At 53.5% G+C, this 25,716-nt stretch overlaps 2 protein-coding genes across 4 annotated transcripts; both read right to left on the bottom strand.

Moving 5' to 3' along the window:
- Window positions 1-1,390: 1,390 nt before the first annotated feature.
- NELFB (negative elongation factor complex member B) lies at window positions 1,391-20,181 on the bottom strand. Its single transcript, XM_053556685.1, has 13 exons — window positions 19,871-20,181; window positions 19,360-19,523; window positions 19,178-19,277; window positions 18,399-18,629; window positions 11,030-11,215; window positions 10,462-10,574; window positions 8,711-8,813; window positions 8,409-8,504; window positions 7,887-8,029; window positions 7,674-7,780; window positions 2,746-2,887; window positions 2,383-2,491; window positions 1,391-2,200 (listed from the first exon to the last, which is right to left on the bottom strand). Exons 1-13 carry the CDS (start codon window positions 19,970-19,972, stop codon window positions 2,054-2,056), a joined length of 1,743 nt encoding a protein of 580 aa, XP_053412660.1. The 5' UTR covers window positions 19,973-20,181; the 3' UTR covers window positions 1,391-2,053.
- A 2,017-nt stretch (window positions 20,182-22,198) lies between these two features.
- Window positions 22,199-24,793, bottom strand: STPG3 (sperm-tail PG-rich repeat containing 3). 3 transcript variants are annotated; one of them, XM_053556798.1, is made up of 7 exons: window positions 24,684-24,793; window positions 24,435-24,592; window positions 24,190-24,324; window positions 23,984-24,072; window positions 23,584-23,881; window positions 23,270-23,416; window positions 22,199-22,246 (listed from the first exon to the last, which is right to left on the bottom strand). In XM_053556798.1, exons 1-6 carry the CDS (start codon window positions 24,791-24,793, stop codon window positions 23,283-23,285), a joined length of 924 nt encoding a protein of 307 aa, XP_053412773.1. In that variant the 3' UTR covers window positions 22,199-22,246; window positions 23,270-23,282. The 3 variants fall into 3 exon arrangements, with proteins under 3 accessions (XP_053412773.1, XP_053412782.1, XP_053412767.1); XM_053556807.1 differs by lacking the exon at window positions 22,199-22,246 and having other exon boundaries at window positions 23,212-23,416; window positions 23,584-23,722; XM_053556792.1 differs by lacking the exon at window positions 22,199-22,246 and having other exon boundaries at window positions 23,212-23,416.
- Between the last annotated feature and the right edge of the window lie 923 nt (window positions 24,794-25,716).

The following is a 25,716-nucleotide window of genomic DNA, read 5'->3' on the forward strand; positions in this document are numbered from 1 at the left end:
CAGCATTTCAACTCAGGCCCCTGCTCCCTGGGCTGCTGCAACTCCCTGCCCTGCCTTGTGGTGGGCAGCCAGGCTTTGTCCACTCCCTACAGCCTCAAGACTCAAGGCACCATGGCTGATGTGAGACCCACACCCCAGGTCCAATCTCCTGAGCTCAAGACCCTAGGCCCGGGCGGCACCTGTGCCTCAGTTAAGTAGGGCACTGGCCCCATATACAGAGGGTGGCAGGTTCAAACTTAGCCTCAGCCAAACCATAACAAAAAATAGCCAGGCATTGTGGCAGGCGCCTGTAGTCCCAGCTACTTGGGAGGCTGAGGCAAGAGAATCACCAAAGGCAAAGAGTTGGAAGCCAAAGAGCTGGAGGTTGCTGTGAGCTATGACTCCACGGTACTCTACCAAGGGCAACAAAGTGAGACTCTGTCTCTAAAAAAAAAAAACACAAAAAGACCCTAGGCCCACCATGATGACTGTCCAGCTCCATAAGCCCTGATCTACCTCTGACAGTCTACCAAGCTAAGTTCTTCCACCTCTCACCCCTGTGTCCCATATGTCTGGAAACCCTACTGCCCTATCTTTTTTATTTATTTTTGCAGTTTGGGCCAGGGCCGGACTTGAAGCCACCACCCCCAGTATATAGGGCCAGTGCCCTACTCCTTGAGCCACAGGTGCTGCCCCTACTGCCCTATCTTCTAACCATGCCCAGAACCCACATACCAGTTTCCCCCACCAGCCAGGCCAGGCCAGCCTCCCAGTCCTAGGGAGCCCCACACTGTGTCCCCTTTCCCACCAAAGTCCTCAACCTGGGACTTCCCTGCCACAGAAGGGCAAACTAAAGCACCAATCTCACAGTACAGACCATAAGCCCAATGCAGGTCTTCCCAGAGCCCTAGAGCAGCAGAGCCCAGAGGGTACTAACCTCACTCATCCCCTGGGGACCCAGCCCCGGGCAGGGGGAGGGGCTGTGTGGCTTACATCATACCTAATGGGTCCCAACCTGCCAAGTCTTGTCTGGCACACGATGGGAGCAGAGCCCAGTGGCAGGCGTCACTGAGGAGACAGGACAGCCTGGTGATGGGGCCTGTCTTCCCTCAAGCCACCCAGGGGATGATACTCCACAAGCTGCCACCCAGCTAAGAGAGGGATCTTCTGCTCAGAGCAGTTCCAGCTCTGCCTGTGACCTTGGGCTCATCCTTAGCCCTCCTGGGGGCTCACCTGGACTCAGTGTGGAAATAAAAGAGCTGCCTACAGGGAGTCCTACAGCCCGTTCAGGAGCTGTCGCCAACCAACCAGTCTAAAGACTGGGGCCTACAGAGCTGGAGGGACTGGCTCTCTGGCCAGTAAGAATGCTGCGTCCACCCTCCAAGGGCCAGCACAGAAACATCTCATCTGATGGATTTACCAAAATGCCTTTTATTTACATTAAGTGAAATCTCACCATGTACACCAGCCTGTGGCAGGTGGAGATAGTGCGGGAGGAGCCCTAAGCTCTAAAAGTAAACCAAGGCAGCCTGTGAGGCCTGGGCTTTCTTTGCCATGTCTCCCACACATCTGCCACATGGCACTGTGGGGAAGAGAAGGCAGCTGCCAGGCCTTTGGTCGGCAGGGACCATCCACATGGCCCTCACACTCAATAGAAGGCGTGGCTCTACCTTCGCAGACAGTGACCAGGAAACCCTGGGCTGTTGCCAATTTGTGCTGACAAGGTGGCTCCACACTTGCCCCTCCAGCCCCTGGGGAGGCTCTGCTCCCCCTTGGCTCAGGCCCCATCTTTGTCCCTTGGAAAACAGGTGATTTTTTTTCTAATTCCTACTACTGTCCATCCATCTCTGCTACAGCCACTAACACCTGAAAAGTGTTTCACAGCTACAAAGGAACAAGTGGGGCTGTGTTCCCCAGAGCCAGCCAGGACCCTGGGGCAAGACGTGGATCCCACCATGTAAACGGCAGCCCTCCCCCATCCTTAGGAGCAGCCACTCTGCCTGTACTCCCAGGTCCAAAGGGGAGCCTTCTCTCTTGGCTCTCCTGGCTGTCCAGGAGGGGCGCCTGAGAAGCGTCAGAGCACAGCAGGGGTGGGTGCACTAGGGAGAGGCAGCTCCAGGGCAGGTGTCTCCACGGCTTGGGCCGGGCTGGGTTTCCGATGGTCCAGCTGCTCCAGCTTCTCACCAAGCTGAGAGTAAAGTTCCTTCACAGCCTCTCCGCTCTGTGAGGAAACCACAGCTATGGGGCAGCCTGTGCACAGGGCAGGGCCCCGGTTAAAGGGGAAAGGGCACCCACAGACCACTTGCAACCACCAGGGTGAGGGGCAGCGCCCGAGGCGAGCGTGCCTGAGGCTGGTGCTAGCCAAACTTGTTCACACAGAAAGCCCCCTGAGGGGGGACTTACCTGTCCTGTGGGCTCCAAGGCCTTCTGCAAGGCCTCCAGCTTGGAAGGGGCCACTCGGGGGTGCAGGTGGATGAGAAGTCGCAGCGCATGGCGGTGCACATTCTCCTTCCTGGGAAAGGTAAGGTGGGGCTGGAGTGGGCAGGCCGACAGACCTTGCTTCCTTCCCAGGCCCTGCCCAGCTACAGGTGGGCACAGCTCTGGAGACAGGACCTCTACCCAGCTATGCCCCAGCATCCTTGGGGCTAGCACAGCCTTGGTGCCCAACAGACCCACCTGTGGGCCCTTACCTCCAGGATGAGAGGCCAGCTACCTCTCAGGCTGCCGTGGACAGTCCCTACCATTCCCCCAGGGTCATGGGCCTACCTTGGTGAGGCAGCCAGGAAGAAGCCATCGAAGAGGCTGCTACAGAAATCTTCCAGGGCAAACTCATCAGCCAGCAGTGCCAGGTTCCCCGTGAGCAGGTGAAGGAAGATGTCGCTGAAGGCTAGATCCCCAAAGGTCTCCACTGCAAGCACATCAGGCTTCAGCCCAGTCCCTACCCACCCAGCCCACCCCAGAGCAGGTGACCCTGCCCTCAGGGACTTGCTTCTGAGGAGACCATGCAGCACTCCTGAGGGTACTCAGACAGGGTTCTCAATTGACCCAAGGTCAAAACAGCGTCTTGGCAGATGAAGGACCAAGGCCTAAGGGGAAGGGAGGTAGAGGGAGAAGGAGCAGAACCATAAGGAGGGCTTAGTCCTCAAAGTCTTACCTAACAGCCAAAGAGCTTTGGACTAAACTGACCTCAGAGAGAGAAAACCTGAGCAGACCAATAGTAGAAAAGAAACACAGCCAAATGCCAAGGCACCCCTCTCAACAGAGTTCTACCCAACTATTGTCTGAACTGTTCAACAAAAGAGAACAAAGGAAAATGTTCAAATCCTTTTTATGAAGCCAAACACCAAAACATGATAGAGATGGCCAATGGACTCAAAGACAAGTCTGTCTCGACTAAAGGCACAAAAACTGAGGCCACCAGGAGCCTCTGGGCTCACAGGGTCACCTGCAGGGAGGGAGGATGTTCTCTCCCATCGACTAAGGACAGAAGTACCCTGGCCAGGCCACCGGGTAGGGAGCACAGATGAACATGGGACATTTCCCAACACCGGGAGCAACAGGCCTGGGCATAAGCATAGACCTGACAGAGGCCAGGTGCACCCATGGAGTAGAACAAGTCAGGGAGACATGGGCCTCCCAGATGCACTCCTGCCACACATCTTATGGGGTCTCAGCCGATCATGGTCATAGGATATTCAGATAGTCACATCGTCCTGACTAGCAAGGTCCCAACCAGTAAATGCCCTGATGCCTCCAACCAACTCTAAGTCCTATGGGTTAAGAGAAGGGCACACCAGGTGCCAATGGGAGGGCGGCTCTCACTCCAGCCCTGATTTGTTTTTTGGGTTTTTTTTAAGAGATGAAGGTATCACTCTGTCACCCAGGCTGAAGGACAGTAGCAATCATAGCTCACTGCAGCCTTGCACTCCTGGGATCATATGATCCTCCTGCCTCAGCCTCCCAAGTAGCTGGAACCACCATGCCAGGCTTTCCAATCCTGATTTGAACCACTGGTACAAAATGTTATAAGACAATCAGGGAAATGTCGGCATTTGACACAAAGCAATTGAACCCAACTCAAAGTTGGGGACCATGGTCTGTGGCTAGTGTTTAAAAGACCCTTCTCTTTTTTTTTTTTGTAGAGACAGAGTCTCACTGTACCTCCCTCGGGTAGAGTGCCGTGGCGTCACACGGCTCACAGCAATCTCTTAACTCTTGGGCTTACGCGATTCTCCTGCCTCAGCCTCCCGAACAGCTGGGGCTACAAGCGCCTGCCACAATGCCCGGCTATGGGGCTGGGTTTGAACCCACCACCTTCGGCATACGGGGCCGGCGCCCTACTCACTGAGCCACAGGCGCCGCCCAAAAGACCCTTCTCTTATAGAAAGACCGCCTAAGTCGTTTAGAGCTGGCATGTCGTGATGCCTCAGATTTATATGCAGACATCATGCTAGGGACAGGCGGCCAAGCATCTCTGTGGAGGTTGGCGACTGCCCTGGAGAGAGTACAGTGCACCATACCGTACTCTCTTTTTTTGTTTTTGAGACAGAGTCTCACCTGTCGCCCTCTGTAGAGTGTTGTGGTGTCAACCTCAACAAGAGCAACCTCAAACTCATGGGTTTAAGTGATCCTCTTTCCTTAGCCTCCTGAGTAGCTGGGACTATAGGTGCCCACCACAACGCCCAGCTAGTTTTAGAGACAGGGTCTTGCTCTTGCTCAGGCTGGTCTCAAACTCGTGAGCTCAGGTAACCCATCTACCTCAGCCTCCCAAGTGCTGAAATTACAGGTGTGAACTACCATACCCAGCCTCATACTGTACTCTTGACTTCATTTGTTCAGAAATTCTCATGATAAAAGTAAAAAAAAATCAACAGGAAAGAATTCTAAAAATCACCATGCTTTCTTACTAGACCCCAACTAAAACCATAAAAATAAGCAAGCAAAAACATGATTTAAAATACACATCCCAGGCTGGGCGCAGTGGCTCACTCACGCCTGTAATCGTAGCATTTTGGGAGGTCGAGGCAGGTGGATTGCCTGAGCTCACAAGTTCAAGATAAGCCTGAGCAAAAGCAAGATCCTGTCTCTACTAAAAATAGGAACACTAAGGCAAGAGGGTAGGTTGAGCCCAAGAGTTGGAGGTTGCTATGAGCTATGATACCACGGCACTCTACCTAGGGGAACAGCTTGAGACTCTGTCTCAAAAAAAGTATCCCAGGGGTAGGGCAGCGACATCATGACCCAGGGGGACATTGACGCCCCTGCCAGGGGCAGGATAAACCACCCTGCATGTTTCTGGCCTATTTTTTAGCCTCATGACGAGATGAGAGAAGGGAGAGAAGTACAGTCATGCCCAGACACTGGGCACACTCCAAGAAGCACACACTATTAGGTGACTTTGTCCCTATGCCAACACAAGTGCTCACAAACCCAGACGGCACAGCCTACCATGCACCCAACCTCCTGGAATAGCCTGCAGCTCCTGGGCTATAATATTGAATGCTGCAGGCAGGTGTGACACAATGCTATTTGTGTATATAAACATAGAAAAGTTACAGTAGGCCAGGCCAGGTGGCTCACACCTATAATCCCAGCACTCTGGGCGGCCAAGGCAGGTGGATTGCCTGAGCTCATGAGTTCAAGACCAGTCTGAGCAAGACTAAGAGTTGTGGCAGGCACCTGTAATCCCAGCTACTTGGGAGGCTGAGGCAAGAGAATCGCTTGAGCCCAGGAGTCTGAGGTTGCTGTGAGTTGTGACACCACAGCTCTCTACCAGGGGCAAAAAAGTGAGACTCTATCACAAAAAAAAAAAAAAAAAAGTTAGCCCTTTTCTCTGTCTGTATCCCTGTCTCTTATTTCTCTGTCCATCTATCTCTTAATATTTCTGTTTCTGTCTCTCTTTTTTTTTTTTTTTTTTTTCTGAGACAGAATCTCACTCTGTTGCCCTGGGTAGAGTGCTGTGCTGTCATAGCTCACAGCAACCTCAAACACTGGGCCCACGCAATCCTTTTGCCTCAGCCTCCCAAGTAGCTGGGACTACAAGCACCTGCCATAACAACCACCTAGTTTTTCTTTTTTTTTTTTTTTTGTAGAGACAGAGTCTCACATTTATGGCCCTCTATAGAGTGCCGTGGCCTCACACAGCTCACAGCAACCTCCAACTCCTGGGCTCAAGCAATTCTCTTGCCTCAGCCCCCCGAGTAGCTGGGACTACAGGCACCCGCCACAACGCCCGGCTATTTTTTGGCTGCAGTTTGGCCGGGGCCGGGCTCGAACCCGCCACCCCCGGTATATGGGGCCGGCGCCCCACCGACTGAGCCACAGGCACTACCCTAACCACCTAGTTTTTCTATTTTTAGTAGAGATGGGGTCTTGTTCTTAGAGGCATGAGCTCTCACATCTGGCCCTATCTCTCCCTCTTAATGTCTCTCTCTGCCTCTATGTCTTTATCTCTGTCTCAATGTATTCTTTGTCTCTCTTTTATTATCTCTATCTCTCTGTCTCTGTCTCTCCCCCTACCCCGCGCACCATGCCTTACCCTCCCAACTTTCCCTCCATCCAGATGCAGCCAGTTGGCCATGGACTCCCAGCCTGCAAAACTGCAGCCAGTTCAGTGGTTAGGGCACCGGCCCATATACACCAAGGCAGGTGGGTTCAAACCTGGCCCGGGCCTGCCGAACAACACTTACAACTTCAACAAGAACAACAACAAAAAAAAAATAGCTGGGTGCTGTGGCGGGCACCTGTAGTCCCAGCTATTTGGGAGGCTAAGGCAAGAGAATCGCTTAAGCCCAACAGTTTGAGGTGTCACGGCACTCTACCAAGGGCAATAGTGAAACTCTGTCTTAAAAAAAAAAAAGAAAGAAAAGAAAAGAAAAGAAATCCCTGGGCGGCGTCTGTGGTTCAAAGGGATAGGGCACCAGCCCCATACGCCGAAGGTGGCAGGTTCAAACCCAGCCCCAGCCAAAAACAGCAAAAAAAAAGAAAAAAAAAGGAAAAAAAAAATCCCTGTTCCTTTTTTTTTTTTTTTTTGCAGTTTTTTTGGCTGGGGCTGGGTTTGAACCCACCACCTCCAGTATATGGGGTTGGCGCCCTACTCCTTTGAGCCACAGGAGCTGCCCAAAATCCCTGTTCCTTACAGATCACCCTCTCAGGTATTGTTATGGTGGCATAAAATGAACTAAGAGCAAAAAATCTACAGATCTTTCTGAAGAAACCTCCAAACCCCAGACAAGACCTGAGTCAATTAAGCCCCGGGGCCCGTGTCACAGTGAGGGCCGAGCACAGTGACAGAGTGCTACAGGGGCCCTGTCTCCCCAGTCGGACTTGCAGCTTTACTTTTAAGGGGTCCACTCAGACCCCTCCCTCTTCTTCCTAGCTAACAACAACCCCACACACACAGAGGCTCCATGGGGGCTTGGGCTTGTCACAACCTGGGAGGAGCTGGTAAGTGAGTACTTCCCCCACATATCCCTTTGAACCTGCTGCCAGTCAGGATAAAATAAAACATAGTTCTTGCATCACTTTTTTGTGGTATAGAACTGTAAGATCCAGGGAGGAATCTGAAAACAAAGCTGAGCCCTCTCTCACTTTCCTACTAGAATAAACTACAGACAATTGTAAATAAAGGGGACAACCAAGCTAGCCGAGTCTGGGGCAGACTCTGCAGTGTGTCTTAGGTGGGGAGGCCTCACCCAGCCCCGGCAACAGGCGCAGGAGAGCGTTTTTGTTCCTCTGCTTGGTGACGTGCAGGACGTAGTACAGACCCACCTCGCAGGCCATGCGCTGCTCCTGCAGAAACCTGTGGGCCAGGGCACCGTCAGCCGGGCCCAGACGCTGCCCACCCTGCAGTGCAACCCTCTTGGATGCCCCTGCCCACTCACTGCCCCTTGAGCCCCTGGCTGTACTTGATGAAGCTCTCAGGAAGCGTGTTTGGATACATGACGGGGGCTTTCTCCTCAGCCGGAAGTTTCTGGTCCACGTTGAAGGTGTAGTCATCCACCACAAAGGACATAAGCATCGGCAGGAACCTGGTGATGAGCTCCACCTCCTAGGGGAGAGGGTGAGCCTGCTGACCCCCAGACCCTCCCCCCAACCCATCCCCTGCTCTCCTAGTCCCGGGTCCCTCCTTCCCACCTCCAGAGATCACCACCCAGTGTTGTCTCCTTGAAACCCCAACCTGACTGCCCAGATGAGCCCCTCCCAGACTGAGTCCACCTGGACTAGCGGCCACTCTCTGGCCAACCACAGTCCCTGGAAATGCCCCAGAACACCCTAGCAGACGTTTTCACAAAGAGAAGTTGGCGCCTCCAAAAAGGAATCTTCAGGACCAAAAGGGCCTCAAAAACTACCCAGCTCATCCTCCGCTCCCCACATATAGCCCATAGCCCCTTGTGTGAAAGCAGAAGGCCCCAGGGGCGTCACGTTACCATCTTAGGCTCCTTGAAGACCTGGCTGTCGATCATGTCCCAGGCACCCTGGCCCAGCGCCAGAAGCCGGAGCAGCAGCAGCAGGTCTGGGCTGTCCTGCAGGGTACAGCAGCCTCAGTGCCTGCTACTGGGGCTATGCCATCTTGGGCTCTGACCCCACTTTGTCACCCAGCAAGGTCCTTGGTGCTCAAGACCAGGAGGAGATACCGATCTCACACACGGGAAATGTGGCCTTCACCTGGTGCAGCCACGAATGCCACACCACACAACCACCCAAAAGCTATTGCTAAGCCTATGCTCACCCTGGGCAGCGTCTCCTGGCCAACCAGCTCCTGCAGGTGTCTGATGGTGCTCAGCGCCAGCGTGTTGATGGCGAACGGATCACACAGGATCATGGACAAATCCCTGGGAGGAACCAGCCCTCGGCATGAACTCAGGAAGCCCAGCTGCCCCCAGGGACCTCAGGGACAGGCTGCAGGGAGCCGGCCTCTCTGCATATGGAGCAGACCAGTTCCAATTCCATTCTGGATTTCTCTCAAAGAAAAGCTTAAGGTTCATAATTTATCTTTTTTTTTTTTTTTTTTTTTTTGAGACTGAGTCTCACTCTGTCACCCCAGCTACAGTGCCATGGCGTCAGCCTAGCTCACAGCAACCTCAAACTCCTGGGCTCAAGTGATCCTCCTGCCTCAGCCTTCCAAGTAGCTGGGACTACAAGGACCCACCATGAAACCCGGCTAATTTTTCTATTTTTAGCAGAGACCACCTCTGGCTGTTGCTCAGGCTGGTCTCGAACTCCTAAACTCAAATGATCCTTAGCCTCCCAGAGTGCTGAGATTATAGGTATGAGCTACTGTGCCCAGCCCTCAAACATCTTTCAAACTAAAGAGTTAAGAAGATCCCAGCAAGCCAGGCACGGTGGCTCATGGCTGTGATCCCAGCACTCTGAGGAAGGTGGATTGCCTGAGCTCAGCTGGAGACCAGCCTGAACAACAGCAAGATCCTATTTCTCAAAAAAATAGCTGAGATTGCTGTGAGCTATGAAGCCACAGCACTCTATCAAGAGCAATAAAATAAGACTCTGTCTCAAAAAAAAAGAAAAAAGGAAGATCTTAGTACTCTGGGAGACTAAGGCAAGTGGATCGCTTTAGCTCAGGAGTTTGAGACGTAGCTGGCAAGAGCGAAACCCTGTCTCTACTAAAAATAGAAAAACTGAACCAGGAGTATCGCTTGAGCCCAGGAATTCAAGGTTGCTATGAGTTATGATGATGCCACTACGCTCTATCCAGGACAACAGAGTGAGACTCTATCTCAAAAAAATAATAATAAAAAGAAGTCAGGAAAAAAAATTAAGGTCACATTTTGGCTCTGAAAACATGACTCACTTTATGACTTTCAACCAGGGCCCCCCCCAGAGACAATTCTAACACAGAAAAGTGACAAGTTGGACCAATAACACCTGTGTACCAACCCTCAGCTTACAGACAGGCCCTGTACCAACTGTAGACACCAGAGACCCTGGGCCCTGGACACCTGTCTTCCCAGAATCCATTGTCCTGAGGGGCATGCAGGGTGAGGGGGCCTCTGCTACCCAGACTCATCCCAAGCAACCACATCCCTCAGCATGGGCCATGAGCCTGGCACAGCTCTCTTGAAACTGATATAAACCCCCAGCTCCCAGCTCGGTGCCTGTGGCTCAAGCGGCTAAGGCGCCAGCCACATACACCTGAGCTGGCAGGTTCGAATCCAGCCTGGGCCCACCAAACAACAATGACGGCTAAAAATAGCCGAAAAATAGCCAGGCGTTGTGGCGGGTGCCTGTAGTCCCAGCTACTTGGGAGGCTGAGGCAGGAGAATCACTTGAGCCCAGGAGTTGGAGGTTGCTGTGAGCTGTGATGCCACAGCACTCTACCCAGGGCAACTGCTTGAGGCTCTGTCTCAAAAAAAAAAAAAAAAAAAAAAAAAGCCAGCTCCCCACGGTGGGACCCAGCATGCTCCAGCAGACACTATGGGACAGGGTTCTGAGGAGCTGTGAGTTTGTAGAACCAAACCTTACCCGAGGACCTGCTCCTGGCCCTTCTTCACTCCATCCAAAAAGCCCTGCAGCTCCCGTGCTCTCTTGCTGTCCACAAACCGCTCTCGGATGCAGGCGTCCAGGCACCAGGTGAACTGCAGGGAGGAAGCAGAGTCAGGCCTCAGACAGACCCTGAAACAGCCCCAGGCTCTTGCCTCTTAAAAGCAAGGGTCAGCTATGCAGGGAGGAGGTGAAAATGGTTTTTTCTGAAGAAGGGTTCCTCATGGCAGCCACTGCAGCCCTCCAACCAGGTGGCACCAGAGTCCCTGAAAGCTCTGGGCTAAAAGAGGGCCAGAAGCAGGCTAGAAAGATGAGAGGAGGCCAGGACAACAGTCCAGGTATAGCCACAGGCCCTGTACCCTCTGAAACAGAAAAAGTGGTGAAGAATCAGGGGGACAGAAAGGTCTCTGGCCCCTAGTTGGGTCTGCAGAGGTGCTGAGGGGCCAGCACGCAGGATAATGGATGGACAAAGCGCAGATGGGCCCCAAATCATCTGCACCCAAGGGGAGAGAAGCCAGAAGCAGCAGGAGGAGGGCAAGGACAGCGCTACCTTGTGGCAAGGGTCCACAGTGCAGATGTCACCCACATCCAGGTCATGCAGGGACATGAGCAGCTCAGCTCGCAGCGTGCAATAGTGCACGTTCCGTGTGCGCAGGAAGAGCGTCCGCAAGAATTGCAGCACCATGTCATATAGCTTCACGTTCCGGCCCACCATCTGCGTCAGCTTCTGCACCACCTGGAGGCAAGAGCAGCCCTCAGGCCCTGTCCCAGTGGCACATAGCCATCACACAGAACCCAGGAACATCTGTCCTTTCTACTTTTTTTGGTGTAAAACATTTCTTTCTCTCTTGTGAGATGCTGGCACCCTGTCTGATGGTGGCAGGTTCTATTATTTTTGGAGTGTTTAACCCACATTAGTCCCCATGGTTCTCTGAAAAGCCATAGGTCTGTGAGCCACTGTAACCCACTGCTGGTAGCTGACCCCTTACCTGTGAGGTCAGGTGGTGCTAGGCTCAGAGGCAACTCTGAGAGGAAGAGCCCTACTGGCACAGGAAGACTGGTCTAGGCATGGACACACAGCCATAATGCCACTGCCTGAGGGCCTAAGTCAGGCCATGTGGCCTTGCTGCCCTTCACTCAAGGCTGCCCACCTGCCCAGACTGGCTCCCTTAGCTTGAAACTGTATGGCCCTCTCTTGTCCCATGACCAGCACCCAGGGACACAGAGTGAGGGCACATCCCCCAGAGTGTGAAGCACAAACACCAACATGCAAGTCTCCCCACCCACCACTGATGGGTCTTGCAGAGACACAATGCCCACCCCCACTTGGCAGGGGTCACCTGTCTCACCCTCCCTCAGACATAGGACTCTTAGGATACCCCCTGCCTCAGCCGACCAAGGAAGCTCTACTCAGCTGCTAACTAGCCATGGCTAACAACCTTGGGCCCATGGTGTGAATGATATCCAGGGCAAGCCTAGGATGGTGGGCACCAGGCAGGACATAGCAAGTGGTAAGGGAAGCAAGGGGTGGCAGGAGCCAGTGACCGACTGATCCAGCAGTTCACACGCCAGGGCCCCTGCCAAAGATTCTTGCCACCAGGTCTTAGGTTCACCTGATGAGCTGAACCTGCACAAACCCCTCTACTTGGGGCTGAAAGTGCCTGTCGGGAACCTACACCTACCTCACACAGGAATAACCCACATACAAGCCACCTAGAGACAGACACCCAGACAACTGATCCACACCCAGGGACCGCAAGACAGTGTCACCCTGGCAAGCACTGGAAAATCATACACTACCAACAATAATGACTAAAAAGTTTCCAGAAAGAAGAAAGACCACCAACAAAGTAATGAGAATCTGAGCAGCTCAGACTTACCTGCAAAGGCAGATGCTAGGGAACAGTGTAAAGGGCCTTTAAAATGTTTAAACTAGAATTCTAAATTTATCCAATCAACTATGTAGTCTAAACAAAATAAATCTCAGCTGTGTTAGGACTCTGAACGCTTTTATCAAGGTTTTTTTGAGGATGTACCCCAACAAAAAGAATAAAACCAAGAAAAGGAAAGCTGAGGAATATAAAAAATAGTGCAGTGAGTGCAGGACATTGTGGCTGGGCACAGTGGCACGCACCTGGAGTCCCAGCTTCTTGGGATGCTATGATGGGAGGATTGTTTGAGCCCAGGGTGATATAGTAGGACACCACTCAAAAAAGAAAAAAAAAAAGGGGCGGCGCCTGTGGCTCAGTGAGTAAGGCGCCGGCCCCATATGCCCAGGGTGGCAGGTTCAAACCTAGCCCTGGCCAAACAGCAACAAAAAAATAGCCGGGCGTTGTGGCGGACGCCTGTTGTCCCAGCTACTCGGGAGGCTGAGGCAGGAGAATCGCCTAAGCCCAGGAGTTGGAGGTTGCTGTGAGCCGTGTGACGCCACGGCACTCTACCAAGGGCAATAAAGTGAAACTCTGTCTCTACCAAAAAAAAAAACAAAAAAACCCACAATGCAGGCCACTGGCTAAGCAGCAGACTCAGAAACAACCCATCATGTTAGAGCAGAAAGTCCAAGAAGAACCTGAGCTCTGAGACAAGAGAGGGGAGCCAGGATGTGACAAAGTCAGAAGGATAACAAAGCCCAGAGGCCCACTGCCTTCCCAGTGAGCAGCAGCCAGGAGCACAGCAGCACTGCACCTGCTCTGTGAGACTGGAAACAGGGGGTATGGGATCAGACGCACCAGCTTTGTGATGTGACTCAGAGACACAAACTCCACAATGGGGGCCTCCAACAGGGCGTCAAGGACCCCTGCCAGTGAAAACCACAATGTGGGCTCGGCACCCATAGCTCAGTGAGTAGGGCACCAGCCACATACACTGAGGATGGCAGATTCAAGCCCAGCCCGGCCTGCTGAACAATGACAACAGCAACCAAAAAATAGCCGGGCGTTGGGGCACCTATCGTCCCAGCTACTTGGGAGGCTGAGGCAAGAGAATCTCTTGAGCCCAAGAGTTTGAGGTTGCTGTGAGCTGTAACGCCATGGCACTCTACCGAGGGCAACATAGTAAGGCTCTGTCTCCAAAAACAAAAAAAGAAAGAAAGAAAAGAAAACCACTGTGTGCAAGGCAGTGGTGCAACTGGGGGTGCTGTGGAAGCGTCCACTGCAAAGACGAAAGGCATGGCTGGGAAGGAAGCTTCTCCCTGCATACCTTTTTACTCTTCTGAATATTTTACCATTTGCATTTCTTTTTTTTTTTTAATTGAGACAGAGTCTCACTTTGTCGCCCTCTAGAGTGCTGTCACGTCACAGCAACCTCAAACTCTTGGGTTCAAGAGATTCTCTTGCCTCAGCCTCCCTAGTAGCTGAGACCACAGGCACCTGCCACAGTGCCCCGCTATTTTTTTTTTGTTGTTGTTGTTTGTTTAGCAGGCCCAGGCCAGGTTCAAACCCACCAGTCCAGGTGTACGCAGCTGGCACCCTAACCATTGACTCCAAGCCTACCATTTGCATTTCTTATGTACATAAAAATAGAACTTTTGCTAGCACTCTGGGAGGCTGAGGCGAGGCAGGTGGACTGTTTGAGCTCAGGAGTTCCAGACCAGCCTGAGCAAAAGCCAGATCTCATCTAATAAAAAAAAACAAGCGTTGTGGCAGGCACCTGTAGTCCCAGCTAAGAGGCTGAGGAAAGAGGATCACTTGAGCCCAAGAGTTTCAGGTTGCTGTTAACTGTGACACCACGGCACTCTACCCAGGGTGACACAAAATGAGACTCTGTCTCAAAAAAAAAAAAAAAAAACCAACAAAAAACAACTTTTGAAAGAGATCTACCTAGGACAAGGCAGGTTACAGTGGTACTAAGTCACCAAGAGAAGGGACAGGAGGTAAGGAAAAGGCTGGGGAAACGTGGGGACCTTACAACACACAGAGGAAGCTGAGGGCTCTGACAGCAATGGAACAAAAAAGAGGTGCATGACAGATCTGAGCTGGGAATAATCAGGGAGGAGAGGGCAGAGACAACAGGAACCAGCCCTCAACCCCAAGAGCTGCCTGTGCACGTGCCCACCTAGAGCACAAACACCAACAGGCAAGTCCCCCCACCCACCACTGATGGGTCATGCAGAGACACAATGTCCACCCACCCCCTTGACAGGAGTCACCCATCTCACCCTCCCTCTGACACATGACTCCTAGGATACCCCCATCCTTCTGTGCACAAGCCACACCTAACTCTTCAGCACTTAAAATCTGGTAACTGGCAGCTTGGCGCCTGTAGCTCAAGCAGCTAAGACGCCAGCCACATATACCAGAGGTGGCAGGTCTGAATCCAGCCTGGGCCTGCCAAACAACAATGACAACTACAACCAAAAAAAAAAAAAATCTGGCAACTGAGACATGCTATAAGCATGAAAAACACATCAGATTTCAAAAATCTAATGATCAATTACATGCTGAAAGATAATACTCTGGATATATTGGCTTAAAGAAAACATACTAGAGGGCGGCGCCTGTGGCTCAGTGAGTAGGGCGCCGGCCCCATATACTGAGGGTGGGGGGTTCAAACCCAGCCCCGGCCAAACTGCAACAAAAAAACAGCCGGGCGTTGTGGCGGGCGCCTGTAGTCCCAGCTGCTCGGGAGGCTGAGGCAAGAGAATCGCGTAAGCCCAAGAGTTAGAGGTTGCTGTGAGCCGTGTGACGCCACGGCACTCTACCCAAGGGCGGTACAGTGAGACTCTGTCTCTACAAAAAAAAAAAAAACATACTAGGGGCAGCGCCTATGGCTCAGAGGGTAGGGGGCCGGCCCCTTATACCAAGGGTGGCAGGTTCAAACCCAGCCTGGCCAAACTGCTTGGTTTAGAGAGTATAATGCTGGCCTCATATACTGAGGGTGGCGGGTTCAAACCCAGCCCTGGCCAAACTGCAACAAAACAATAGCCAGGCGTTGTGGCAGGCGCCTGTAGTCTCAGCTACTGGGGAGGCTGAGGCAGAAGAATCGCCTAAGCCCAAGAGTTGGACGTTGCTGTGAGCTGTGTGATGCCATGGCACTCTACTGAAGGTGATAGAGTAAGATTCTGTAAGACTCTGTCTCTACAAAAAAAAAAAAAAAAAAATATATATATATATATATGTATATATATTAGAAACCAGGGGTGGTGGCTCAGACCTATAATCCCAGCACTTTGGGAGGCTGAGGTAGGAGGATCCATTGAGGCCAAGAGTTAGTAACCCCCACCACCAGGCAAGAGCAAGACCCCATCTCTGCAAAATAATTTTAAGCCAGAGTGGCGCCTATGGCTCAAGGAGTAGGGCACCGGCTTCATATACCAGGGATGGCGGGTTCGAACCTGGCCCTGGCCAAAAACTGCAAAAAAAAAAATTTTTTTTAAGCCACCATGCTTGCTCACGCCTGTAATCCTAGCACTTTGGGAGGCCCAGGCAAAAAAATCCAATTCTTGGATTCCCTGAGCTCAGGAATTCAAGACCAGCCTGAGCAAGAACAAGATCTCATTTCTATTAAAAATAGAAAAACTAGGGCGGTGCCTGTGGCTAAAAAGGAGTAGGGTGCCAGCCCCATATGCCAGAGGTGGCGGGTTCAAACCCAGCCCTGGCCAGAAACTGCAAAAAAAAAAAAAAGGAAAAATTAGTTGGGCATTATGGCAGGTGCCATAGTAGTCCTAACTACTCGGGAAGGTGAGACAAGGGGATTGCTTGATTGCAAGAGTTTGAGGTTGCTATGAGCTGTAACATCATGATACACTACCCAGGGCAACAAAGTGCGATTGTGTCTCAAAAAAAAATTATTTTTTAGAAATTAGGCTGAGTTAGGAGTACTGCTTCAACCCAAGAATTGGAGCCTGCAGTGAGCTATAGATCACCACTGTACTCCAGCCTGAGTGACAGGAAGAGACCGTCTCTAAAAAAACTTTTTTTAGTTTTTTTTTTGTTGTTGTTAGAAACAGAATCTCACTTTGTTGCCCTCGGTAGAGTGTTGTGGCGTCACAGCTCACAGCAACCTGCATCTCTTGGGCTTAGCCGATTCTCTTGCCTCAGCCTCCCGAGTAGCTGGGACCATAGTCACTCGCCACAATGCCTGGCTATTTTTTTGTTGTTGTTGCAGTTTGGCCAGGGACCAGGTTTGAACCTGTCACCCTTGGTATATGGGGCCAGCATCCTACTCACTGAGCCACAGGTGCTGCCCTAAAAAAACTTTTTTTAAAGTAAGTAAAAAGAAAGAAAATTGGTTTCACATATTCCTTTTTTCTTCTTAATGTGGATACTAGAAAATTTTAAATGACATCTACAGCGTACATTACCTTTACACTGAACAGTGCTAGTCTGAAATTAGCTAATTAGGAAGTCTCAATATAAAAAAAGCCCAATAATTATTAAATTTGAGTTTAGAACAATGCCAACATTATTAATAGGTGGAACTTTGAGTTTACCATCCTCTGCAAAATACAAAATGAAGAGCTCAACTTCAACCATACTAACAAAATTATTTAAACATTTGAAAGTTTCAGAAGCAGGCTCGGCGCCTATGGCTCAAGCGGCTAAGGCAACAGCCATATACACCTGAGCTGGCGAGTTCGAATCCAGCCCAGGCCGCCAAACAACAATGATGGCTGCAACCAAAAAATAGTCGGGCACTGTGGCAGGCACCTGTAGTCCCAGCTACTTGGGAGGTGGAGGCAGGAGAATCACTTGAGCCCAGGAGTTGGGAGGTTGCTGTGAGCTGTGATGCCACGGCACTCTACCCAGGGCGACAGCTTAAGGCTCTGTCTCAAAAAAAAAGAAAGTTTCAGAATCAAAGGGAACTTGCTTTTTAGAAGTGGGGGAGGGGTTGGTCACGGTGACTCACACCTGTAATCCTGGCACTCTAGGAGACTGAGATGGGTTGATTTCTCAAGCTCAAAAGTTAGAGATTAGGGGCAGCGCCTGTGGCTCAACAGAGTGGGGCGCCAGCCCCATATGCCGGAGGTGGCGGGTTCAAACCCAGCCCCGGCCAAAAACTGCAAAAAAAAAAAAAAAAAAAAGTTAGAGATTAGCCTGAGCAAGAGCAATACCCCCATCTCTACTAAAAATAGAAAAACTAACCAGGCACTGTGGCAGGCACCTGTAGTCCCTGCTACTCAGGAGGCTGAGGCAAGAGGATCACTTGAGCCCAAGTTTGAGGTTGCTGTGAGCTTTGATGCCACAGCGTTCTACCCAGGGCTGACAGAGTGACTCTGTCTCAAAAAAAAGATAAAAAGGGCTAGGCATCCATAGCTCAGCGGCTAGGGTGCCAGCCACATACAACAGAGCTGGTGGGTCAGAACCCAGCCCCGGCCTGCCAAACAACAATGACAACTACAACCAAAAAAAGCCAGGTGTTGTGGTGGGCACCTGTAGTCCCAGCTACTTGGGAGGCTGAGGCAAGAGAATTGCTTAAGCCCAAGAGTTGGAGGTTGCTGTGAGCTGTGATGTCACGGCACTCTATCAAGGGTGACATAAACTTTGTCTCAAAAAAAAAAAAAAAGAGAGATGGCTTGGCACCTGTAGCTCAGCAGCTAGGGCACCAGCCACATACAGCGGGGCTGGCAGGTTCGAACCTAGCCCAAGCCTGCCAAAAAACAGTAACAACTGTAACAAAAAAATACTCAGGTGTTGTGGCGGGTGCCTATAGCCCTAGCTACTTGGGAGGCTGAGGCAAGATAATCACTTAAGCCTGAGACTTTGAGGTTTCTATGAGCTGTGACGCCACGGCACTCTACCAAGGGTGACATAGTGAGACTCTGTCTCAAAAGAAAAAGAAAAGCAAAATATATACAAACATAAATAAGAACAATAAAGCTTCTCTCCAGCCACAGTGTACGAGCATACTTCTTCAGGAGCAGAACCACCCAAACTAGGCAGCTGAAGGGCCTGGCCACAGGTCAGTACCCTCCCCCTCACCTCACCCTGGCGTCTGGTCTTGGGGGAAGGGCTGAAGAAGTTGTGCAGGACTGAAAGCTCTGTGCTGAAGAGCGCACTCTCCTTTTCCAAAATGTACTGCTTTAGCAATGGGGAGACCTCATCCCCAAAGAGTGCCTGGTTGTCCTGCCAGATCTGCCGCTTCACCTCCACAGCGCAGGCCCGGTAGAGCTCCTTGTCAGCCATCACCAGTTTCAGCTTCTTCTCAGGAACCTGCAGAACAACACAAGCCTTCTGTGAGTGGTGCCTGTGTTCCTGCACCTCCTTCAAAACAGGCCAAGAGGCCTCAGCTCTAGAGATTACCTGGAGCGGAGCCCCACCAGATAGTAACATCTATGACTGGTGCCCCAGGCCCCATACAATGACTCAAGTGCCGAGCTTCAGTCTCCAAGCGGTTTATCTGTCAGAAGCCAGTACAGAGGTTCACTTAGGCAGGCAGCACCTCAAACTTCCCATGGAGAGGGTGAGTGCAGTGGCTCATGCCTATAATCCCAGCAGTTGGGAGGCCGAGGTGGGTGGATTGCCTGAGCTCACAAGTTCGAGGCCAGCCTGAGCCAGAGCAAGACCTCCAGCTACTTGGGAGCCCAGGCGTTGGAGGTTGCTGTAAGCTATGACTCCACCGCACTTCACCAAAGGTGACAAAGTGAAACTCAGTCTCAAAAAAAAAAAAACCTCCATGGAGCTAAGTGGCTGCTGCCTGGACCACACACTGCTACCTCTACCAACCAAGGGTATGCAGGAGGCCAGCCCTCAGCTTTTACCTTGGGCAGGTGCTTCATGACACACATCACCACTGGCTGCAAGGATGGCATCTTGACCAAAGAAAAGCTCTTCTCCAGTAGGTCTTCCAGCTTCTTGTACCTTGTACCAAGGGGTAATAAATGCTGCTGAATCAATTCCGGGAGTGAGAAGCAGGCTGCACCCTCGGCAAGTGGAGACCTACCTTTCCTCAGCCTTCCCCTCTGAAGCAATAGCTGACACTCGCTCCAACAGTTTGTCCCGGAGCTCATCAAACACCGACTGGTGGAACTCCAGCCGCGGTGTCCCGTGCAGGTCCAAGAAGGGAAGGGCCGACTGCAGAGAAGGCAGCAGCACGCCATTCTCTGTCTGAGGACGCAAAGGGTGAGGGCAAATAGATCTGGCTGGTGGAGTGAACAACAGAAGCCTCAGCCGCAGCCAAGACCACCCATGCACCCCGGATGCCGACTGCATGAAGAAACACGTCCACGGACGTTCTCAGCAGGGCTGGTGGTAACCGCAATGACTGGAAACTAGCCCTCCCTCCGTTAATGCGGTACTAGCTCAGGAAATTCTGTACCTCCGTCCGGTGGAACGGACCACAGCTGCCCAGAGAACGCCAGGAAATTCCCAACTTCCCAAGCCCGCCAACCTCTGGCCCGACCCCCGCCTTCGCGAACAGTCCCCTGGGTCCGGAGTCCGCAGCAGCGCCCCACCTGGAACTGCTCAATGGCCTTGAGCGGCTCAGTGCAGTTGGTCAGCGTCTCCTTCAGATCCTCGCCGTTGGCCACGCCCAAGTCCTGCAGCCCAGCGAACATGGCCGAGGCCCCGGCCGCCGCCCGGCTCGGCGCCCCATCCCCTCCCCGCTCCGCCGATGTCGCGCTGGACGCCGCAGAAGCTCGCTCCCCGGGGCCTCGGGGGCCGCCCGAGCCCCGCTCCCCCGCGCCCTCCAGCTCGGCCGAGTCCTGCCCGCAGCGGCTCGGAACAAGTTCAGCCGCCAAAGCCCACTTCCGCCCCGCACAACTCCGGTCCGCCCGCCAAACCGCCGGGAGGAAACACAGCAGAGGCCTCGCAGGGGTTCCTAGCAGCTGCTCTCTAGTTCCGGGGAGGCTGAGCTAGGGATGCGTGAGAGGGGTGACGGTGCTTGGTGACTGGAGGCCTCTGGCCCCGCCCACGCTGCCTCCGGCCCTCCAGGCCCCGCCTCTGTACACTCCGCTTTCCGCGAGGTCCCCCAGCTCCTGCAGTTGGTGGAGGGCTTCTTCCTCATCCCGGGACCGAGTCTTGTCTCGGGCGGGCGGTGAGGAGGAGCCAGAGGAACGCGAGGGCCAGGCGGTAGGTGCCTGCGGGTGAGGGCGACTTGCCTTATAAATTTAAGAACTGGGCGGCCCGATGGCTCACGCCTGTAATCCCATCACTCTAGGAGGCTGAGACGGACAGATTGCTTGAGCTGAGTTTGAGACCAGCCTGATAAGAGCTAGACCCTGTCTGCAAAAATAGCTGCGCATGGGCGGCGCCTGTGGCTCAAGGAGTAGGGCGCCGGTCCCATATGCCAGAGGTGGTGAGTTCAAACCCAGCCTCGGCCAAAAAAAAAATAGGGTGGCCCTTGAGGCTCAAGGGGTAGGGCGCCTGTGGCTCAAGGGGTAGGGCGCCGGTCCCATATGCCAGAGGTGGCGGGTTCAAACCCAGCCCCGGCCAAAAAAAAAAAAAAAAAATAGCTGCGCGTTGTGTCAGGCATCTGTAGTCTCAGCTACCAGGGAGGCTGAAGAGGATGATTGCTCAAGCCAAAGAGTTTGAGGTTGCTGTGAGCTATGACGCCATAGCACTCTACCCAGGGCAACAAAGTGAGACTCTCAAAACAAATTTAAGAACTGACCTTTTTATGGCACCAGCCACATACATCGAGGGTATGCGGGTTCGAACCCACTCTGGGCCAGCTAAACAACAATGACAACTGCAACAAAAAATAGCCAAGCATTGTGGCAGGCGCCTGTAGTCCCAGCTACTTGGGAGGCTGAGGCAAGAGAATCGCCTTAAGCCCAGGAGTTTGAGGTTACTGTGAGCTATACGACACAGTGAGACTCTGTCTCAATTAATAAAAAAGAACTGACCTTTTAGGCAACTAAATTTTATTTTTATGATCATGAAAAACAGTATTGCTAATCTCACAGCAGCCTGTTGTTAATATTTTTGCATGAGGAAATGGATCACTGCCACCCTAGAAGCTCCATGCATCCAGGTCCTGCCAGGTACACAACCTGCACACTCCCTGGAATGAAGCTCACACCAGGGGCTTGTTGCAAGGACTAGAATCCAAGTGTGGTTCCACTGGGGCCGGGAGTGCTTGGCAGATGCCTGGGCAGCCATCCTCAGTGCTTGTGAGGACTTGCCAACTGGGCTAACCACAATAGTGGACTCTCAGGCTGAGTCCCACTGAGCTGTAATGAGAGTACCTTATCCCTTAAAATGCAAGCAGCTCGCTCTGGGCAGGCAGACTCCCATTGCCAAGTGTGCAAGCTCCTAGACCTGGCATTTAGCCTCTACAGCTGTCCCACCAGCCCTGTGCCCTCCCGTCTCCGCTACACCAAACACCACCACACCCTCTCCCTTTTCCCAGTGCCTTTGCTGCTGAGGTTTCCTCTGCTATCCAGAAAACTCTTGTTAATCCTTGAAAGACCCTTCCCCCACTGCCTCCTCCAGGAAGCCCTCCCTTCTCAGCCCAGCTGGAGAAGCTTGCTGCTCCCTCCCTGCTTCTCCCACTCCCAGCTTTGGATCCCAGGGGTGCCTAGTGGGCAAAGCATGAGCAGGGCTCCTGTTTCCAACACCTGGACTACCACAGTTCTCTTGCTGTTGATGCTGGCCTGCCTGAAGGTCCTACTGCACTGATTCAACACCCAGCTGGTTCAGTTGGGGTGCCTAGTGGGCAAAGCATGAGCAGGGCTCCTGTTTCCAACACCTGGACTACCACAGTTCTCTTGCTGTTGATGCTGACCTGCCTGAAGGTCCTACTGCACTGATTCAACACCCAGCTGGTTCAGTTGTGGAGAAGGACATGGGTGTATAGGGTACACAGACTCCCCAGGCCTTGGCTTCCTCTGCAACAGAAGGTGCTGCTGACACCCTGGAGCTGCTGCTTCAGAACCTTGGGCGAGGGCTGAGGGAGGATAGCTGGAGGAATTGGTGAAGTCACAGGAGCTACCACTAGCTGCAGATGAGGCTCCTGGAGGTGGCAGTCTTGGGTCCCCACCCAGGTAGGAGGATAGGCCTTAGCTGTTGAGAGGACCAGCAGTCCCACTGCTGCTGTGGGCCTAAAACTTCAGGCAGGGCCAGAGGCCTAGCCAGCAAAGGCCAAGAGAGTGGATTTCATGGGGCTCTACTGCACAACCCTGGGCCAGAGATGTCAGCCCACAAGCAACTAAGCCCACTGGGTCTTCAGGTCAAGGCCTGATGGAAATGGGGCCAGGCCCTGATGAGCTGGTCCTCTCTGAGCCCTCCCTAAAGCTGGGCAGGCAGATGCCACCTCAAGACGGCAGCTTGGGGAGTATGACCCTCACCCCTCGCCTGCACCCCAATATTCAGTTCTTTGGCTCAGCAAGCAGTCTGACACTTAGGTAGACCGCCAGCTGGACCATTCTCACTGGGTGGCACACATGGGTGGAGTGTTCTGCACAGTTCACAGGGCCCCTTTCTTGTTCCTTTTTTTTGTTGTTGTTGCAGTTTGGCCGGGCTGGGTTTGAACCCACCACCCTCAGCATATAGGGCCCCTTTCTAATCCTATTCCAGGCCAGATTGCTCAGGAGCAGCCTCAGGCTGTCACCCCAACCCACCCTAGAAGAGCATCCCCACCAGGGAAAGCCAGAAATGACAGGCCATCAGCAGGCAGGCGGCATCTTCAGGACCACACACCAGATCTTCAGGATGGGCACACCAGAGGTCAGAAGAACCGACACACCTCTATATAACAGGGGGATGGGTGGGGAGGGGCTCCAGGCTGAACTGGCTGCGTCCACAGCCCACAGAAGCATCAGCAGGCTAGGAGGGCAGTCCAGGAAGTCCGAAAGCCAGGCCCGGCTACCCAGTTGCAGAGGCAGGCCTGGGAAAGCCGCTTGATAACTGACCGAGCAGGCTGCTCTAGAGTGAGCAGAAGGGGCCTGTGTCGTGGCGCTTGGGTCTGCGCACGCCCTGGATGACCACTCCAGGCACTGAGGGGAAGCGAGAGTTATAGCAGTCCTCCACATAGTAGGCGGCCGGGCCGGGGTTTCGGGCTGCGGAGAGAGAAGGCTGGGAGCCCCACCCCATGGCGGCTGCAGCCCCTGTGCCCAGTGCCCAGCTCCCAGCTCCCAGCTCCCATCCTTGGCGCCTGGACCCTGTGGTCAGCCTAGACCCCCACCCTCAGGCCCAGGCCCGGCCCTTCTCTCCGAGGCCTCCTTACAGGAGCTGACCCAGGAGGCAAACGCGGGGGCTCGGCTCATGGAGAAAGCGGGCGAGCGGGCGCTCCGCAGGTGGCACCCAGGCAGGACATTGTAGGTGTTGGGGCTGGGGCGCTTCTCACCGCGCGCCCGCAGGGAAGACTGCAGCAGGGTCGGGGCCCGGGGGCCCGGCCCCCTGTCCCGGAGCGGCCCGCGGTAGGCCTGGCTGTCAGGTCTCCCAGCGGCGGGCCTGGGGACTCCGAAGCTGAAGGCCGGGAAGGCAGGCCGACTGAGTGGCTGGTAGTCGGCTGGCGACGGCCACTGTGAGGAGGCAGGAGGCAGAGCAGCAGGGTCCTCGCCGCCCTCGCTCGGCCCCACCTGGCCGCCGCCCCCAAAGCCCCTGCCCGGGACAAGCGCCACCACCTTTAGCTCTCGGTTAAAGTCGGCCTTCTGTGTGAAGGGGCTCTCACTCTGGAACCACGGGGTCTGCCATGCCCGGCGGCCGCCGCCCTCTGCAGTGGGCGGAGCGTCGGTGTGGGGGCAGGTGGGGTAGGGGGCGAGAAGGGGTTCAGGGCAGAGGCAGAGGCCCCATTCCCAGGGTGGGGTGGGGACTGGGATGGAACACGCACCTCGGCCTTCGAGCTTATGGCCTATGCTGTACTGGGGGTGCGGGGAGGATTCTCGCAGCGATGCACTGGGCACTTGGTACTTGGTGGGGCCAGGGACGTCCAGGTCGGTCAGAATGGGGGGCCGTCGCTCGAGCACTGGCCACAGGAAGCAAGCACTGGGCTCAGGTTCCTCCCAGCAAGCCCCCCTCCCTGCTGCAAAGACCAGCCCCTGGTGGGGGGGTAGGGTAGCCAGGACCCTCACTCACTTAGCTCCCTCAGGATCTGGGTGTAGGCAGGTGAGGACTGCTGGGGGCTGTCCTTACATAGCCGGAGCGTGGCTGGGACCTCCTTCCTCTTGGGGGAGCACATCTCATCCCAGGCTGTGCCAGGCTCTGGGCCAGACAGCAATACAGCAGCATTGGGTCTGCAGGGAGATGAGAGCCACTGTCTACCCAACCGACTGCCTGCCCTCTCCAGGCTGTCCCCACAGCCTGCCCATTGCCCTCTTAAGTTACTGGGTGGGCTCTAGTGCCTTCTGCCTTAGGGGGCCATGAGTCCAGTGTTTGCCTCCATTGATGTAAAAATTTGCCAGGAATTTCACAGCCTTCTGGTCAAAATTCATCATCAGAGGATCCCAGCTCCCTTCCCCAAGAGCACTTAGGGGTTCTGTGACCTCACTGTTGGGCCCCCACTGTTGCCAGGGGCTCCCTGGGAAAGAAGCATTGTTCAGCTCTGGGAGGCCTGCCTGAGCAGACCTCAGCTTCAGGAGCCCCTCTCCTACCTGCTGGGTGGGTACCTTTAACTCCTGGCCAAAGTCCCCTCTACTCCCTCCCCTGCTTCCTGTCCCGGTGTTACTAACCCAAAGGAGGGTTCAGTGCTGCACAGAAAGCCAATTACTGAGACAGGAAGAATTGTCAAGGAAGAAGGATTTTTTTTTTCAGTAGATAGTGTCTATATTTATTTTCTACCTTTGTAAAACAAGAACTTGCTAATAGGGGCGGCGCCTGTGGCTCAGTCGGGAAGGCACCGGCCCCATATACCGAGGGTGACGGGTTCAAACCCGGCCCCGGCCAAACTGCAACCAAAAAATAGCCGGGCGTTGTGGTGGGTGCCTGTAGTCCCAGCTACTCGGGAGGCTGAGGCAAGAGAATCGCTTAAGCCCAGGAGTTGGAGGTTGCTGTGAGCTGTGTGAGGCCACAGCACTCTACCGAGGGCCATAAAGTGAGACTCTGTCTCTACAAAAAAAAAACAAAACAAGAACTTGCTAATAATATTGGATGGAAGAAGGGATTTTTTCAGAGACTCGCCCACTGGGAGGGGGAGGCACAGATTACCTCAAATCTATCTCCCTGGTCAACAGTGTCACGGAGTTTTCATGGAGGTGAAATTAATAATACATAGGGGAGTGAACACTATGACATGTGTGGGGTGGAGCACAGGGCACGAAAACGCAGTGAGGAGTCATGCTAGTACATACATCCCATGTTCAAAAAATGGTGGGTAAATCCCTTCCTGGATGGCAATTTTAGTATTATAATGAGCTAGGGG

This window comes from Nycticebus coucang, chromosome 2 (genome assembly GCF_027406575.1).
Source record: "Nycticebus coucang isolate mNycCou1 chromosome 2, mNycCou1.pri, whole genome shotgun sequence".
NCBI lineage: Eukaryota > Metazoa > Chordata > Mammalia > Primates > Lorisidae > Nycticebus > Nycticebus coucang.

Excerpts from the sequence above, each read along its gene's own strand:
- STPG3 (XM_053556798.1), bottom strand. The coding sequence starts at position 24,793 with ATGATGAATTTTGACCAGAAGGCTGTGAAATTCCTGGCAAATTTTTAC. Across the intron at positions 23,882-23,983 it reads ACTTTAACCGAGAGCTAAAG|TGGCCGTCGCCAGCCGACTA; the intron begins GTGGTGGCGCTT and ends GCCTCCTCACAG. Across the intron at positions 23,417-23,583 it reads TGCCTCCTGGGTCAGCTCCT|CCCGAAACCCCGGCCCGGCC; the intron begins GTAAGGAGGCCT and ends CTCTCTCCGCAG.
- NELFB (XM_053556685.1), bottom strand. The coding sequence starts at position 19,972 with ATGTTCGCTGGGCTGCAGGACTTGGGCGTGGCCAACGGCGAGGATCTG. Across the intron at positions 11,216-18,398 it reads AGACCAGACGCCAGGGTGAG|GTGGTGCAGAAGCTGACGCA; the intron begins GTGAGGGGGAGG and ends TCTTGCCTCCAG. Across the intron at positions 2,492-2,745 it reads TTCCTGGCTGCCTCACCAAG|GAAGGAGAATGTGCACCGCC; the intron begins GTAGGCCCATGA and ends TACCTTTCCCAG.